Here is a 19,584-nt window from a genome sequence, read left to right as displayed (position 1 = left end):
GCATGGGGTGAAGAAGAAGATGACTGCACTCAGGAAATCAGCTTTAGCAGGTGTCTAAACACAGAGAAAGTACTGATGGGACACAGCTTTAAAATTCACAACTAATTTGAATAAAGCATCTCTTGATCTGTGTACACAATTTATTAATTATATAATTCTGCATATATAAATTAAGCTGCTTTGGGCAGACTTTGAATTTCATTCTATATTCCCAAAGATTTATTTATTGGAATCACCAACGAACTCTTTAAAAATTTTATTGGAGAACAGTGAGTACCTTTTGTTGGGTAAAATTTAGTGCTGGGCATAGATGTAGATGACTTCAGTTTATTACAACACAGGTGTGTGTGTGTGTGTGTGTGTGTGTGACAGAGAGAGAGAGAGACAGAGAGAGAGAGAGACAGAGAGAGATAAAGACAGAGAGAAAGGAGAGAGAGATGAGAGAAGAGCAGGAGAGAGAGAGAGAGAGAGAGAGAGAGAGAGAGAAGTCTTACTGTGTACCTCTGGCTGGCAGGCCTGGAACTCTCTATGTACAAATCAGGCTGGCCTTGAAATCACACAGATCCATCTGCCTCTACCTTGAGTTCTGGGAGTAAGGGTGTGTGTGGCTATTCTAATACAACCTATGGTAGAAGAGTAGGGAAAACTTTTCAAACCACCACTAAAAATTGATACTGTCATCCTAGAAGACTATATTATAAATATAAAGTGAGTGAGATTTATAATAATTAAGATAAGGTACCAACATAGAAAACTCACATAGTACTAGAATTTATGTAGGATCAAAAAGTAAATTCTTGATCTAAGTATTTGGTTTGGAGGCTGGGGAGATGGCCCAGCTTCTAAGTTGCATGTAATGCAAGGGTAAGGACTTTAGTATAGTCCCCAGGGCACATAGAAAAACCTAGGTGTGGCCACATGCCTGCAATCCCCATGCTGGGAGGTAGAACCGGGAGTCACTGGGGCTGACAGCAAGCCAGTCTAGCCAACCACTGAGCTTCAGGTTTGTTGAAAAACAACTCTCTTAAAAAAGGGAAAGCAACAGAAGACACCCAATGCTGACCGCTGACCATTACATGCATCTGCTCACACAGCCAAACATACATAACACCGGCGCCAACTCACACACACAGACATACACACACACATCTGAGAGAGAAAGAGAAAATCAGTACAAGTTCTTACATCAGTACAAGTCCAAAACCAGTGGCAGGCAGTGGCTGAGGCCAGCCTTGCTGAAGAGTTGTGTTGAACCACTCTATCAGGCGCCACTCACATTACAGACATTCTGTATCATTGTCTAAGGACAATTTATTGGCAGATGTCAGGAAGGGACACTTCCTAAATGGCATGATAGTGCCCTATGGGTTCCAGCAGAATATCTTGTCAAGATGGAGAAATGAACTTCCTTCAGAAGTACAGTTATGCCCTTTAAATAACAATAATTAAACAAATTCAGAAAAGATTAAGTTACCTTGTAGATGCCAAAGAAGCCAAGGTCTCGCACCACAGACAGAGCACTGACTCTGGGGCCAGTGGTGATCTCTCCAGCCACTTGCAAGCGGATCTTGACGATCTCTAAAGGATTTGTGAAAATCACCTGGGAGCCTCCTGCCTAGAGAGGGGGAAAAAAAAGGAAAATTCAGGGTCAAAACCAAGATATGCTAACAGGGCAGGAAGAGAAGAATAACATCCTTGAACAAAGTTTAGGATACTCTCAGGATAATCATTTCAGTTACTATCCTTCAATTAAAAGATGGTGGATCAGCAAGATAGCCAAGTGGGTAAAGGTGCTTGCCACCAAGCCTGAGGACCCAAGTTCAATTCCACATAGTGGAATGAGAACTGACTCCTGCCAGGTTATTCTGTGACCTTCACTAGTCATGCACACGGATACACAAATAAATGTAATTAAATTTTAAAAAGGAAATAAATTCAGCTGGGGTTTTCAGGAAGCATAAGTAATTGCTACCACAATACCCAAGCCAAAGATACAAATGCAGTAATAAACTAAAGACAAAATAGCAAAATAACAGCAGGATCTTCAAATACCACTTTATGGAATTACTCTTTTATTTACAATTTACAATTTATTTACAATTTTATTTATGTATTGCCTGTGTGTAGAATCACTCTATTTACATGAACTAAATGATATGTCAATACAGTAAAAGCATGAATTAAATTGATTATAGCCTAAACTTTGTACACCGTGTGCTCATTTGTTCCAGTGATGACTGGATACCACACTCCTGAGATCACCACTGAAATATTTAAAGTGTGCAATACAACAAAGAAACCTCATTTTGAAGCTAAGTCCAACTAATTATAAGCAACTATGATTTTCACAAAGATTCCAAGTTTTATGTCATCCGGCTAAACTAATCATGATGCAGCCCAACTCTGAATATTTATTATGCAATGACATCACTGACACCAGACCACAGATATGAGGCTAACACAGCTTATAAGACGCCATGACAGTAACAGATAAATTGGGGTCGACAGCAAACAAAAGTACCTCCTGGAAGAGTTTCTACTCTTGGGACTGTGTGCATGCGTGCATACTTACAAATTAATGGGATGCAATAAACCATAATGGTGGTCTCAGAAGTAATAAGGAGGAAATAATACAATAGCCAGAAATAAGACTGAGAAACAACATAAATATCCAATGGTGAGGACAGACTAAATAATTTGAGTATGCACATGCACTGAATACAGGTACTGACTACTGTGTTAAATGTTCAATGTGCATGCTCAGTGTAGAGTGTTACAGCACACACAGAAGACCCACACCAAAGGGATCCTGCAGCGATGATAAAATCACAGAGTGTAATTTCTGTATTTTTCAATTTCTGTATAGTGTATGTGTTATCAGGACAATGCTAATTTAAAAGGTGGAAGAAAGCTGGGCTGTGGCAGCTCACACCTTTAATCCCACCACTCAGGAGACAGAGGTCAGCCTGGTCCATAGAGTTCCAGGACAGGCTCCAAAACAGCCAAAAAAATGAACAAACAAAAAACCACAACCTCCCCCCCCCCAAAAAAAAAACCACTAAAAACCACAGAACAACAACAACAACAACACACACACACACACACACACACACACACACACACACACAGGAAAAAAATGCTCATGTACTGTTTTTCTCTTTTCAACAATTTAATATTGTGGTAGTTTGAATAGCTATGACTGCCCACAGGCTCACGTGTTTGAATGCTTGGCCCACAGGGAGTGACACTATTAGGAGGTATGGCTTTGTTGGAGTAGGTGTGGCCTTGTTGGAGGAAGTATGTTACTGTGGAATCCGGCTTTGAGGTCTTATATGCTTAAGCTACACCCAGTGTGACAAAGAAGTCTCCTTCTATCTATCAAGATATAGAACTCAGCTCCTTTTCCAGCACCATGTCTGCCTGCACACAGCCATATACCACAATGATGATAATAGACTAAACCTCTGAAACTATAAGCCCCAAATAAATATTTTCCTTAAAGGAGTTGCCATGGTCATGGTATCGCTTCATAGCAATAGAAGCCCTAACTAAGATAGGTATCTCTATCAAGACACATTTGTTCATTAAAAATAAAACTTTCCCTGTCTCTGCATTTACAGAGCAGTGGTGTTCAATTTCTCAGACACAGGCTACCTCTCCCTGTCTGCTCCTACCATGTTTTGCTCATTCCCTTCTCTAAATAGTTTTCCAAACAACTTGGAAGGTCCCAGGAAGAGCCTCATAAGCAGGAAACATAGCCTGAGATAGCGTGTCTCGGGGCTGCCATGTCCTCCTGCTTGACACAGTGATTTCTTGTCCTCTGCTCAGAAAAGCTTACTCATACCTTCCTGCAGGAAACTGGTTTAAAACGCTACTCCCTCCACCCTAGAGTATGCTGTGGATTTGCAGGTGCTCAACGCAGCATGCACTCAACTGAAGAAGGTTAGCAGGAAGAGAATGAAATGAACTTAGTCACCATATAAGTACATGGGGGAAGATTCTCTTAGTGCTTCTGGATCCAAGATCTCTTCATATTAAAGTGAAGGTCATTAACAAATACAAAAATGAACTGTAAAACAGGGTTAGGTTCTAGCTCAGTGATACAACGGTCAAGGCCCTGGGTTTGAGTCCCAGCACTACAAGCAAACAATAAAAAAAAAAAATCTATGGGACAAATTGTTGCGATGGATCATTAGGATGGAATTAGCCTAAGGGCTGGTTTCTCTCTCTTTTGTTGTCTTTGGAGTAAACTTTCATTGAGCATACAATGTGAGGGGCAGGAACTAGGTTGCACAAAGACATAGGTACTAGTGCCTACAACCCCAACGGCTGATTTCTTAAAGCCCAGTCAGTTAATCCAACAAACACCTCCTCACTCAGCCCCTCTGACAGCAGGTAAGGAGGTAAGGAGGCAGATGAGTGAAGACACAGGTCACTTATCTGGCAAATGGCTTCATTTATTATAAAAAGTAAAGAAATGATGAATGGGTAGCAGCCCAGCGCTCAACACATGCAGGGTCCATTCCCTTTCTCATGAGGTGCCAATTCTGTGCCCCAGCCAGGTCACATTCAACTGTAGAGATTGTAAGACACGGTGACTTCTGCACTCCACACCAAATAACTAATTAAGAATTTCTGTGTCTCAGCTTGTTAAGATTCTCCCTATGTGATTATGCACACGGAGGACTGAAAACTCTCTTCACTATGCAATCTGTAGGATGCCTGTCAATTCTGAGGGTTTTCTCATAGAAAGCTATGATTTCTAATTCCAATCTCCCATATTATTTCAGAGAATAGCTTTTATGTTTTCCTTTGATCTCACAGCCAAGCATTGCCATTATCAAAGGTATAATTTTTAGGCACAGAATTGTCTCATTATTTTATTTCTTTACAAACACCTATAAAAGTTAACTACGGAGCCAATAAAATAGGAACTTAGACTCAGGTCCCTAACTCCAAGACAATAGACAGACAGGAATTCTTAGGACTAGCAGAGCTAGATTGCAAGTTATGGACAGATAACACAAGAGGAAAACAACAACAACAACAAAACACTTCATTGGGCTGCTGGGACTAGATGCAAGAGAAAGAAACAGTAGTGGTATCAGGAAAATGTAATGATATATACCTAGCCTCTGGCAGACTAAGAAATTAAACAACCTCCAGACCCAAAGGGGCACACTGGAAAGGTATCGAAGATGAAACAAGTCCTTTGGAGTCTGGCTGGAAGGAAACGAGACTTGAAGGCACCGAGCGAAGATGCTTATCATTAGGCACACAGTGTCTGGGCATCTCCAGGGCTTGATCACTGCACGGCACACTCACCGCCTGCTGCTCTTCCAACTCCTGCTCTATTGTCCATTCATAGCACCTTAGCCATGTCTCCTTCTCTGGAGAGATCAAAGATACCTAAAATGGGCCAACAATGAACAGGAACTCCTATTGTACCAAAGGCTTTGTGTCCCTCATCACTTGAGAGCTCTAGCTGTGTGAAGATACTGGCTTTTGTGTACACGTGATTTTTGTCACAAATCATTTTCTTATGATGTTCTGGAGTCTCTGGCAGGCTACAAAGAAGACTTGTGATACTGAACTCACAGTGGCAAATTGTACCTATGGGGAGGGCACCGACTTCTTTGTTTGTTTCTTGCTCTAGCTTCTGTTACTGACTCCAAATGAGAAAGAAACACAGACTTGTTGGGGAGGTTTGAGTGAGAAATGCCCCCCTTAGACTCTAGTATCTGAAACCTTGGTTCCCAGTTGGAGGCATTGTATGGAGAGATCACAGAGAGGTGTAGACTTGGAGAAAGTACATCAAGGGGGTGGTCTTTAAGAGTTTAAAGTCTTATCCCACTTCCAGAGTGTTCTCTGCTTCATGCTTGCCATTAACGATCCACATTGCTCACCTTCCTATTCCTGCTGTCACATTCATCACTAGCTTCCATACTTCCCTGCCATGATGGACACGTAGCCCTCTAGAACCATAAGCCCAAATAAACCCTTTCTTCCATGAGTACTTTTGCAGTGCTTTATCACTGCAACAGAAGAGTAACTGGCTCTTAAGAAGTCGCATCGGCCCTGGAACCGCCAGCTGAACTGATCAGTGATGGATGACAAGTAGCTCATCCTTTTGCGGAAAGAAGAGGATCTGCACAGCTTCCTGCTGAAGAGTAACTTCGGGGTCTTGCACCTTTATGCAGTTTGGCAAAGTTGTCTGTATTAGGAGCTCAACCCAGAACTTTGTCGGTGCTAGGCAAGCACTGTGCAGAGCCGTTCTGAGTCTGGTCAATATAAATATTTGAGACCTTAATGATACCTAGATTTTTGAGGTCCCTTGCTGTGGTGTGAAAGTAGTATGTACAAGGACCTGTTACTTTCCCCAGAACCATATAAATCACTAAGATCACACCAGGTTCAAAGCCAGACTGGCTTACAGAACTTGTGTTTATTCCATAAATGTGATATGCGTGACAAAACCAGTGTTAACATTTGTGTGAATTAAAGGCAAAATTTTGACTGGAAAAAAAAAAGAACAGTAACTGATGCCCTTGTTTCTACTCCAGACTATTTATCCAATATTGATTCTCCGTGTTCAAAGTTGTGCTAAGAGCCTGGTGTGGTGGCTCACTCCCTGTAATCCCAGCATCTGGGAGATGGAAGCAGGCAAGAAGACCAAGAATATTTGGCTATATAAAGTTTGAGGTCAACCTGGGCTATGTAAGACCTTCTCTTAACTCACCCACTTCCTTGCCAAAAAATAAGTAAAGTTCACCCTAGGAATTTTATAAGTGCAAGACAGCAACCCTGCTCTTAGAGAACTTAAAGTAAGAGCAGAAATAATAATGGATGACCACTTGGGTGCTGCTTGGCATGCACTAAGTGTTCTTCCATTGGGTAAATACAGAGAGGTCAGAGCAACTGATATAACTTAAACAAATTTACTAAAGTCACAGTTGACTACGGCCAAGCTGAGACACCCATGCTTCAGAAAATGTGTGTATTTGGAGCTGGAGCTTCCAAAAAGAGAATTAAGTTAAAATGAGTTTTGTTGTTGTTTGTTCATTTGCTTTTTAAGTGGGGAGTAAGACAGGGTCTTGCTATGGCTAGCCTAGAACTTGAGCTATAATATAGATGATGCTGGCTTCAAACTTATTCGATCTTCGTGACTCTTCTACCTGAGTGCTGGGATTTCATGTGTTACACCACCATACACATTAAAATGGAGTCTTTAAGGAGAGCGCCTCAATCCAGTATTACTAACATTCTTATAAACAGAAGAAATTAAACACAGACATATAAGACTATAGAGATGTGACCATGTGAGACATGAAAAGTTGGCCCAGCACTTGGAAAGCTAAAGGCAAAAATCCCTCCATGAGTTTGAGGTCAGATTGAGCTATACAACAGAGTTCCAGGATAGACTGAGGTATACAGTGAGACCTATGCCCACGAAATAACATGGTCACAGAGAGAAGGCAGCCATCTGTAGCCAAGGAGAGTGGCCTCAGAAGAACCAACACCAAGGATCAGCATCTTGGTCTGGGGACTTCTAGCCCTCAGATATGTGAGAAAATGCACTACTAAGCCAACCAGACTGTAGCTAGAGCACTCACACATTAGCAGTCCTGCAGATTAGCCCAGCAGTTTACCTGGGGCTACAGAACAGCAAGCAGGAAAAACAGAATGTGAGAGAAAATAATTAGTATACATGACAAAGCTAAGGTCATGAGACAGTTCAAAGGAGGGAAAGGCATTTTCTATCTTCGTTGTTTTGGGACATGTGAAGATAAAATATCCACTGGCAACAGGAGAGGTGTCCAATCTGTGGTGTCATTAAACATGACAGTTACCTACAAGGAAGTGTTGAGAACAGCACAGCTGAGCTACTTCCCCCTGAAACACACACACACACACACACACACACACACACACACACACACACACACACACACACACACACACACACGTGTTGGTGTGCATGTGGTCCAAGAGCCATTGGTTGCACACAAAGTAGTGTGAGAAGAAATCACATAAAAACAGTGACAGAGGCTTCTCTGGGTAATGGACCCACTGTAACACAGAAATCAAAATGTCTGTCCATCAGGAAGATAAGTATGACAACACTTACAGCCCTGGTTATTTACTGTGTACCAGGCATCATGCTAACTTGCGGGTGGGGTTGGTCTTCATGATGTTGTCACTTCCCCCCCCCATTTTAATGAACAAACTAAGCCTGGGGGTGAGTGTCATACAGCTAGAAGGCAAGGCTTAGATGCCAAGGTAGAGTTACTGGCCTGTGTCTGAGAACATATTTACACTTGTTCTTATTTATTTATTTATTTATTTATTTATTTATTTATTTATTTATTGTTGCTTTGAGGCAGGGTCTCACTAGGTAGACTACACTGGCCTTGAACTCACAGAGCTCTGCTTGCCTCTGCTGGATGAAAGGCAGGCACACCTCACACTTCTTATGGCAGCAGGAAGGCCCTGCCCAGAATGCTTGACTCTAGACCTGTGCTTCTCAACCTTTCTAACGCTGTGACCCTCTAATAGAGTTCCTCATGTTGTGGTGACCCCCAACCACAAAATTATTTCTTTGCTACTTCATAACTGTAATTTTGCTACTCTTATAAAATGTAATGTAAATATCTGATATGCAGGATATCTGATATTTGACCCCCAAAAGGCTTACTAACCACAAACTGAGAACCGATACTCTACATAGAGCAGATGGGTATGAAAGAGAATGGCCAAAAAAAGAAACCACTGAGCCAAATCATGGGCAGACGAGGCTGGGGAGAAGGGCTCAACCCTGACCACCATGCTGAAGAGTACAGTATATGTGTTGTGGTTAAGTTTAACTGAGGAGCGGGCATGAAAACATAGACTGTTTGGGAAGAGCATCCAAGACTTGGGAAGAGGCTTAGATAACAAAGGGGTATGTTTGGTGCTAATTTGGGAAAGAGGGACCAAGCCAAGGGTAACAATTAGGGTTTTAGCAGATTGGGTAAGAGATAAAAGGTACAATTAAGATAATTGTGTCTGTAACAAGAAGGAGGCAGTGCAGGTGCAATAAAGGCCAACAGGGCTAGAATGTAGAATGGAAGTAAGGTCAAAAGAGTTGAGCTACTTCACAGGACGGAGGCTAACAGGGAGAACTGTGAACACAAAATGTGAGTTGGGACATGAGATAAGAACTAAGACTCAGATGAGGGCACATCCGACCCTAACTCAACCTAGGAGTCTGTACAAGGCTGGAGGGAAAATTACAACAAGCATGGTGAATGGACACACTGACTATATACCATAGTGTCCCGGAAATCCAGGCGAAAACTTCGAGAACGTGGCTTCTAAAAAGGAGGTAGTGAAACAGTGAACGGTATCTGCAGACATCAGACACAGTGGAGCCTGGTAGTTGACCTAATATGAAGACAAAGTGAATGCTGAGGCAGAGGAAGCAAAGTGAGAAAAGAATTGTCATTCTGAGAGCATGAAAGGACAATGGGTATTTGGAGTGATTAAGGAGAAAAGATGGAGATGGAGAGTGAAAGATAAGCAGGCTACAATGACAGACCCAGAGAGGCTAAATCACAAGGAGGGTTGGGTTCTATGGGGGAGGGGGACGGGGGACGACAAATGCACACCCCTGGGAAGAGGACATGGAATAGATTTTGTAGGCTGACTGGGGACAGGTGGGGATGGGAACAGGAGGGATCAGGTTGCGAAGGAAGGGATGGAGGGAGAGAGTCTAGGAAGAGATGACTGGAATGGGGGCATTTAGGGAGTGATGTGGAAACCTAGTGAAGAGAAAACTTCCTGGAACCTATGGGGGTGACTCTAGTGAGGACTCCCAGTAATGGAAGCTTTGGAGCATGAATGAGACATCTGCTGTGACCAGGCAAGGCATCCAGTGGTGGGACCGGGACACCAACCCAGCCACAAAACCGTCAACCCACACCTGTCCAGCCTGCAAGATGTCCTGGGGCAATGGTGGCTCAGAGCTTGTGAGAGTGGCCAACGAATGACTTAGAGCCCAAGCCACAGGAAGGAGCCCATGCCTGACACTGATGGATGGCCAGTAATAGGATCCTGGATGGCCCAGAGACCTAGGCAACTAACAACAACAACAAGTCAATGAAATGATTGCTAACAATATTCTGGCTATACTCTTAGATCATAGATTAGTGCCTAACCCAAGTGACACCAGGGAGGCTTCCTCCAGCAGCTGATAGCAACAGATGCAGAGATTCATAGCCAGACATTAGGCAGAGCTCAGGGAACCCCTCAGAAGAAGGGGAGGAAGAATCGTAGGAGCCAGAGGTGTCGGGAACACCAGGAGAGCATGGCCCACAGAATCAACTGAGCAGGGCTCATAGGGGCTCACAGAGACCGAACCAGTAATCATGGAACCTACATGGTTCTGCATATACGTTATGGTTATTACTTTAGTGTTTTGTGGGACTCCTAACAAGTGGGAGGAGGGTGTCTCTGACTCTTCTGCCTGCTCTTGACACCCTTTTCCTCCTTGGCAAGCCTTCATATGGTTTGTGCCTAGTCTTACTGCATCTATTATGCTGTGTCCGGTTGACATCACCGGGAAGCCTGCACTTCTCTGAAGGGATATGGAGAGCAGTGGGTCTGGGGAAGGGGAGATGGGAGGAGGGGAAACTGCAGTCAGGATGTATTGTATATGATAGAAGAAGAAAAAGAAAATCTGAAGACTTCCTGGAAAGTAAGTTCTAGGCCAGCCTGAGCTACATAGCATGAGAAGAACAGCTAAAGTCCTAACACATATAACAGAAGCCATACCCCCTTGGAAATGATGGCAAAAATATTCTGGCACTCTACAAGAAGTGACAATGGCAACACAGAGAGCATCTTGATGATTAAAGAGGAACTCAACATAACAGCCTGCAAGCTGCAGCAGACAGCTGCGTATCTAAATGTAGGGCTGTGTCCGGGGACCCAGAGTCACAGGGCCCTACTGTGTGTACACAAGACCCATGTGAATTCTTAACCAGGCAGTTACCATAGTGAATAAAAACATCTGCCAATCCACTTCATTTCACGGAACACCAGCAAAAAAAGATTCTGTTGCATTTCTAGAAGGCAAGAAGCTGACGTTCAAAAATATTATATATCTTCAGAGTAGAAAGACAGAACTGGTATATCCAAAAAGAGTTTATATCTCAACTTTTGTTTGCAAATAAGTATCATTAGCAGGAAATAGCTATGAAAAATACACAGGACTAAAATGAAGAAAATTACAGGTTTTCTGGTTTGTTCTAACAGAGATAAAAGATTCCAAGACTAGGGAACCACCTATTGTTATTAGAAAGATCCAGCATTATAAATGTATGTTTGCCCATAACTCACTTTAAAATGCAGATACTGTAAAAGACAAAACACATTTCTTTTAATTAAGTCAAATATTATTAAAATGTAATTTTCCCCAATTTAATTTAATGTGCAAAGCAATTTTCCTGAACAAAGTCTCCATTCAGTTTTCTGAAGATGTTTAAAAAAAACAAGACATCCTGAATAAAGTCATGTATAGAATTTTATTGGTGCCCATTCATGAATTAGACTGTCAGAAAATTTTAAAGTGTAGCATAAGACAGATAAATGAGAAGATGCTAAACAGAGGAGCACAGAGCCCACTGAAAGCCATATACAAGCAGCAGTCAGTGGAACAGGGAGGCTCCTTCTGCCCTGTACACAAACTTGCCAGCATCCTAGTTAGGTGTTGTTTACTGATCTTTTCTCCTTTAAAAGGGGACTGATGTGTATCAGCATTATTCCCATCAACCACCCCGAAAGAATCCAGTTCAACAGTCTTCCGGCGCAGTCTCCAGCTTCTATTAACTACTGCGTCCCATGATTCTCATCTTCATCTAGAACACAGTTAGCCGGGGTCCTGTATGCCAGGAGAGGTCCAGACACTGGCAGTACAATGCAAGCATTGAAAGATGATGCATTCAGTTTATATTTGTCAGGCTGTACTTTGCTGCTTATGAGGGTTTTCCTAGTAGAAGCAATACTGTGGTCTTTAACAGCCAACTGTTTTGTTTTGTTTTTTGAGATCGGAATCCTCCACACAGCCCTGGCTGTCCTGGAACTAGCTATGCAGACCAGGTTGGCCTTGATCTCATAGAGCCTCTTGAGTGCTTCCTTAACATCTCCTTCATTTCTTCAGTTTTTGAATGTGCAAGCTCTCTAGTCCTTCTCGCCTTCTTAGCACCAGGATGTACAGAACTTTCTTCTAGGAAGGCTGCCCCCACCCCCTAGCCCCCCACACACTGTGACCACCCTTAAAATCATCTCAAGAAGGTTCCTGACAACACCAACTGTACATAATATCCTGGAAGCCCCTTTAGGCTCCCTAACGGCTAAGACAAGGGCAGTCCTTCATTTCTGGTGCTAATGATGGCCCTTGTGCAGGTTAGGCAGGCATTCTTCCACTAACCTCAATCCTCAGCCCTTGGAAGGGCAGTCATTGCTAGATTCACTTGCCATGAATGAATGGTCCATATGTGTGACCATAAACGAGTCATGACTATAATAAGCCTTGAATGACAACTCCTCACATACTCGTTAGTCATCCTCCCTCCTCTCAAGAGGCCAGAGTCTGCCATTTGTGGAGCACTTGCAGTGCAGCAGACACAGTGCTGAACCCTACACAGACATAGGAGATGAGAAAGTAGAGATGAGCCCAGACTGGCCTAATTTCAAACCAAAGCTCAGAACCTTTAGTCTGATTTATTATCAAAGAAAATTAAGCATTGGAGTAGGTTTTCAGTTTTCTTTCTTCTTTGAGTAGAGTGCCTGCTTATGTCTTTGGTCAATCTGATCATCCAGACTAGAGATCCCGTGACTTGGTGATGCTTTGTCAAGCAAATAAATAAAAGATTCAGACACACCAGAGAAATATAAGGAGGCATGCATGGTTTTTAAATGAATGAAGTTGGTTTAGCAGATTTATCCCATTTTTCTTTGTAGGTTAGTCAACAAATCATAAAGAAGTCAAACAAGTAGGAATTATAATCCCCAAATCATTAAAATATGAATCTTCAAGACCTGCTTTAGACTCACTCAGAAATGCATAACTCGTGACAATTTCTATTTTGTTCAGATGGTCTTGCAAAGTGGTTACTCAGATTGGTATAGATTTTACATAAATACAACATTAGTTCAGGATCAAAACAACAGACACCTCACATCTATAAACATACACCACAGTACACACCTCTGTCCGACAGCTTTGACTGTTGTAATTCTGGTCTGCCTCCCATCATCTTAGCAAATTCACCTTTATACCCTGTGGCCTGAGAGCACCAAACAGGGAAATGGGCTGTGGAGGCTGCAACTATGCCAGCATGGAGCCCACACTCCAAGCTTCTCGAATGAGCATGGTTCTCTCCACACAAAGCATCATCATTTCCAAAATGCTCTAATTTTTCACATGATATGATTTCTTGGGGCTCAAAGCAAAATTATAGTTTTTTTCTTCTAATAACCCCTCTCACTAAAATGGGCTAGATGGATTGTCTGCAAAGTACCTGAAATATGGCTTCTATCACAGCTTCTTTTGGTCAATGCCTAGCTGTTTTTATAAGCTTGCCATCTTTGCTTCCTTACAAGTTTGCAAGCCCAGTTCCTCTTCCCCTGTTACAAAAAGACGGCCTTCACTGTTGATGTCTCTGAATGTGCAAGGAACATTATGGCTGCGAGTGAGGGTAGAGTTAGTTCTTTCATACAAACAGATTTCAAAAAAAAAAAAAATATTTAGAAGGGCAGCATAACCCTGATATATTATCCTTTTCCTCTAAATATCCAAAGAACAAAGGCCTTCAGGAAACCTCATGAACTGACAATATTCTTTAGGTAAAATGGGTACAGGCAAGATAGGTTTTCTAGTTACAAATGCCTTCCAGTCATTATCATGATTGGAGAAAGTATCAGCCATCTAAATGTCCTTTATCTTCGGGAGCTCCTCCTCTTCCTCTTTCTTCATAATCCACTTTCTTTCGTTTGTCTGAACATAAGAAGCCTCTCTGCAAACTGTCCTCACTAAATGGGACACTATCCCCAAACATTCATTCTCGGGACCTGGGGAATCCTGTCAAAAACAACTATGAAGGCTTTAAGAAAAAAAAATAAAAAAAGCTCTAGCTAACAATCTTAAGAACACTAAACAGCCTTTCTTTAAAAACAATTGAAGCCATCAGTCTGCAGTCCACAGAAACACAGCACTAAATTTTTTTAACACAGTATAATTTCTGCTATGTTTTAAACTAAAGGCATTAAATATATCCATAATTTAATCACCTTCCTTTAATTTGAACTCACAAGGTAGGTACTTATAGCTACTTAAAAAATTAAGTGGCAAAATGTATATGAAGAATATGTATCTTGATATTTTAATTATGCTCAATTGAATGTACTTAGATTTAAAGTGCTTTTCACAAATGACATGTGCTAAGAATACCTAATTGCACACTGACATTCTAAAATATGTGCTTACATGTGTCAAAAATAGATTAATATAAAGTCATTGGATGACTTCTTTCAATAAACCAAATATGTTATTTGATTATTTAGATACAAACAAAATTGTACAAATAAGTTCTCCACTAGCAAATGCCTAACGATGTGTCATGTTAATATGAACAAACACAATGGTGACAGCATTTGAGATTTGAGTATGTTAGAAAATAGGTTTCTTAAGAATTCTAATGTTCGATGTATTTTTCCAGTTACTCATCCTGACTTGATGTCCCTGGAAGCATCAAAACAATTCAAATGTAGGCCAAGTGTTTTTTACTCTTTATAGAGATCACAGATAGAAAACAGATATTCATTAAGTAACAGTAGCTGGATTGAATTAATGTGCATTTCTCAGAAGCAGTTAGGTATTGAAGACAGACATTCAGCAGCCACCCAGACAAGCTGGCAAATGTGACCAGTTGCAAGAGGTCATTCAAGGTCACTCACTCCATGTTGGGTAAGGTCCCTTATAAGAAGTACCCTCACCCTCTCACAATCGGGAAATCCTTATTCCAAGTTGAAAAAAATTACTTCTGCATAACAACAAGAACTACACAATCCGGTTTTTAAAAAGGAAGAATCACAATTCTCATCACGCTTTTAAGTAAGGTGACCATTTTGTTTTGGGCTGAATTCATAGCTATTGCCAGCAACATGTGTGTTGGACATGCCTAGAACCTGAATCATACAATTCAAAATTTGTACACAAAATCTCTACCTCCACGGACCTCAGAATGAAGCTACATTTTGAGGTAAGTCTTTTATTGTTGCTGGTGTTTTATTTTTTTGTTTTTTGAGACAGGGTTTCCTCTGTGGCTTTGGAGGCTGTCCTAGAACTAGCTCTTGTAGACCAGGCTGGTCTCGAACTCACAGAGATCCGCCTGCCTCTGCCTCTGCCTCTGGAGTTCTGGGATTAAAGGCGTGTGCCACCACCTCCTGGCTGGGGTAAGTCTTTTTTAAACATATAATTCACATACAATGAGGCCACAGGGTTGGCCCTACTTTGTATCTAGTGTTCTAAGAGATTAGGACACTCACAGCACACCGACTGAGAGTGACGCTGTGAAGACACAGAGAGGATATGGTCATTCCATAGAAACCACATCCGGCAAGACCTCAGCCTTGACCTTCCACGATGCTAAACTCTGGAGAAAATAAATAGCTGTGCTTAGGCCACCTTACCTGTGGGATTTTCTCTGGCAGACCCAGTCTACCAAATGCTGAAAATATGGAGCTGGACATGCCTAACCACAAAACAATATGGGGATTTTCTCCTTTTTGTTGGATATATGAATTTCACAACTCTGAGAAAAAGGTAAGAGCAGATTCTTCTTACCCTTTAATTGTTTGTTCCTGAGATACCAAACTGCAATGTTCTATAATTAATGTTTTTAACCACATCGCAAGGCAGACTATTATGTTTACATACTTTATAAACATCAAATTTCATATTTTCAGTTTCATGGGGTTTTAATGGGCCCTTGGAAGGCTGGTCAGGAAACCAAAGTGGAATCTATTTGACATTAAAAAGCAATTAAGTTAGAGACCTGTCAAACTTGTTGACATTCCGGGTCTGCCTGTTACAGTGCCTACTGTGGCTGCTACCACCAGAATCAGCTAATGCTTAGCAGGGTGTTGGGGTCTGGTACCTTAACTCTAGGAAACCTCTGGTCAAATCTCTTCAAGCTTTTGTATCATAGCAAAGCCCTCCTCTATTTATTAGAAACCAGATGATAGCTCCAAAGCTTAAAGTGTCTGGAATCACACACTGTCACTGCTGAAGAGAGAAAAGGAAAGAAATCAGCAACAAGGTATCTGGCTGGCTGAGTGTCTGTCATGAAAGCTGGACCTTCCTAGACAATGATGGTGTTTCTTCCCATCCGAAGGCATCTCTGATCCAAACACATTAATGTCTTAAAGTGTTCAGGCTGGTATGCCAAAATGTCATATACTGGGGCCCTATATAGTCAAATTTTGTCAACTTGGCCCAGCCAGAGTCATCTGGGAAGAGGTTACCTCAATTGATAAAATGCCCTCATCCGGGTGGTCCTGTAGGCAAGGCATGTGGGACATTTTCTTGATTGTGAAGGAAAACCAGCTGAATAAGCCATGGAGACCTAGTCAGTAAGCAACAATCCTCCATGATATCTGCTTCAGCTCCTGCCTTGGGTTCTTATTCTGACTTCTCTTCATGATGGACAATAAAACGTAAGCTGAAATAAACCCTTTCTTCTTCAAGTTGATTTTGGTTATGGTCTTTTCATAGCAATAGAAAGCAAACCAGGACAGTCACATACAAATAATACAAATTGCTTTCTCAGGGTCCTAGAGGTTAGATGCCCACAGCCAGGTGCCAGCGCAGCATAGAGTACCTTCCTAGTTAACATACACCATTGTCCTGCTATGTCCTTGAATGTCAAAGCAAGGAAGAACCTGTGTGCTCATGATTTAACCCACAACTCAGAGTGGCACTTTCCCCTTCAGCATATTAAAATTCCAGTGTATGAACTGGAAGAAGAAATAATTACTGAACCCAGAGCATCCCAGAGTCCTCCACACCATCAGGTATTGTTCTTACTTTTGCCTTCAGTCCAAGTAAGAGTCATTTAGAGAAAGCTCTCAACGGGTCACGTGGAGGCAGGTAGTTAGTGGAACTCTGTTCCACACCGAGCCCCATCCCCATGAAACCTCTTAGGGTGACTTCAATGGAGAGGCTTTCTGGGCTTCTTGAAAATTCTCCAAATTTGGATATTGCTATGGTTGGCATTTTTTTTTTTCTTTTTTGGCTGTTCATCAGCTCCTTTTTTAATCCTCTCTTTTATGATTCTTTCATGGTTTTGACATGACAATTTTACAAGTTAACTATTCAGTAAAACTCTTTTCTAGTTAAAACATTAGACATCATAAATAAACTATACTAAATTGTCACCAGTCATTATCTTCATCCTGTTCTTAGGGTTCTGAATGTATTTGAGGGTTGTTTGTTACTTTTAGAAATGAAGTCAAGTAAAATAAATAGGTACTTTTCAAAGGTTGGTTCAGTTACTGAGTGCTCATGGAATATTTCTTTGTGAAACGTCATTGATAAAGCAATATGTGGGCATGGCTACAGCTGCTCCCTGACATCCATCAGCTGCTTTACCTGTTCTTTCTGGAGTTAACATTCCCCATGGATCATCTGTCTGTAAGTTAATAAACCATGCCACATGGAATATATAACTATCCTCCTCGCCGGCCCTTTCTAGCTAAATATTTAGTCACCTGATACAGTTTTTAGGCTATGCAAAAAGATTTCTCCTGGAATATTTCAAATGGAAAAAATAACAAAAATTTAAAATAATGAAACCAATCACTAAATTCTCATCAAATTACAATAAACTATGTAGATCAATAAAACTTATACCCATAGCATCCCTTCTGTTACCTTATCTGTTACATCAGAACATCATAACAGAAACTCGGCATAATGACTTAGCTTGCACCATCTGGTACTTATACAAGTAGGATATGTGTAGACTTGTAGAGTGAAATAAAAACTCTGTTTTAAAGTTAAACAATAAACAAACAAACAAACAAAGAATCACTATTCACCCACATCTCCACAACAAACCTTCAGAAAAGAAAGATCATGAAAATAGGATTTAAATCACTTCAAGCTATGTCCTCACCAGCCCTGACTTTCAGAGGCTGCCTGTTCATTACTTGAGGAAATTTTCTCCCTGGCTGGAAATGACTTGGTTTGACATCTCAAGAGATTTCAAGTCCCACGATCAGGCATCCAGCTCTGGGTTAAGGTACCCATGCCATCACTCAGGGTTACTTACAGAATTCAGAAGTAAAATCAAAACAATGCAAGAAGGTTCGACGGTGTCGTTGGATGGTGGAAAAGATGGATCTCCTGCTAAGCAAAGTCCCTCATAACATTTGGGTGGTGTCACAAGTCAAAACTGTGATTTATAAATAAATAAAATCTCCCTACCAAATTTCTTCTCTCAGTGAGTAACTGAGGAGAGCACAACTGAGCAACTTGAGTTAATTACCTTGGTCTAAGACAGGGAGCTGAAGAGGTTGAAAGGTCAACCGGAGAGGCCAGGTGGCTAACAAGAGCATGAAGTGAACTCTTGAGGCAGCAAATACCAGAAGGAGGAGAAACTGACAGCATACTGAAAAGAGGTGTGGAGAGATGTAAAGTCCTTGTGAGAGGAACCAACCGACCATGTGCTGAAAATGTAGAAAGCACCCAGTTTCCAGAACTGCTCAGATTTCAAGAGCCTTGCGTGTTAGTCCGTGATACCCTCGAGGTAAACACCTTATTGGTTTCTGCTACTTTAGTAGGTTTCTGCTCCCTGGTCAATAGTAGCAATGTGGATTAGTGGGCTAGAGAATCAGCAAAAGACGTGAAGAAAACATTGGACCTGCTCTGAAGTCTTCTCACACAGAGGGCAAAGAGTGTGCTCCCCAACAGTGCTCCCCGATCACTGTTATATTGAAGAGAGATAATTTTCCTCTTTCTGAACCTGAACTACCCTAACATACTTGTGTGACCCAAAGAAAGTAGTGGAAGAATAATCCAAAAGACATTTTGCAGTTTCTGCTGAAGATTTTTTGTTTTGTTTTGTTTTACCAGACAAGGTTTCTCTATGTAACAGCCCCAGCTGTCCTGGAACTCATTTTGTAGACCAAGCTGGCCTCGAACTCACAGAGAGATCTATCTGCCTGCCTCTGACTCCTGAGTGCTGGGATTAAAGACATGAGCCGCCACCACCCCACACTGCTAAAGATTCTTAAGCAAGACTCTGTTTGAGAATCAGACTGCCAAGATTTGCAAAGCTCAAGCTACACAGAGAAGCAAACAGTAGGTGTTCTGGACAACAACCCCAGCCATTGACAGCTGGCAGTGAAAAATGCTGCCAACCGCGAGAGTGAATCTACATCGTCTTCACAAAAGGTTTTAAATGATTCATCCCCAGCAGACCTTCACTCCAACAGTGTGGAGATCCTGAATGAGAACCTCCCAGCTAAGCCCATTCAACA

The 19,584-nt window shown here is 41.6% G+C and overlaps 1 protein-coding gene across 2 annotated transcripts in view; it reads right to left on the bottom strand.

Annotated features, from left to right (window-relative positions):
- Slc25a13 (solute carrier family 25 member 13) overlaps positions 1-19,584 on the bottom strand; it is a 189,850-nt gene that overhangs the window by 30,233 nt on the left and 140,033 nt on the right. For both annotated transcript variants that reach the window (XM_027389891.2, XM_027389892.2), the window contains exon 14: positions 1,475-1,615. In XM_027389891.2, the coding sequence (XP_027245692.1) occupies positions 1,475-1,615 (141 nt within the window). The remainder of the gene's footprint in view (positions 1-1,474; positions 1,616-19,584) is intronic.

Source organism: Cricetulus griseus (assembly GCF_003668045.3).
Source record: "Cricetulus griseus strain 17A/GY chromosome 1 unlocalized genomic scaffold, alternate assembly CriGri-PICRH-1.0 chr1_0, whole genome shotgun sequence".
Lineage (NCBI taxonomy): Eukaryota > Metazoa > Chordata > Mammalia > Rodentia > Cricetidae > Cricetulus > Cricetulus griseus.
The sequence above is the reverse complement of the archived record's forward strand: the minus strand, read 5'-3'. Positions and strand labels throughout refer to the sequence as shown.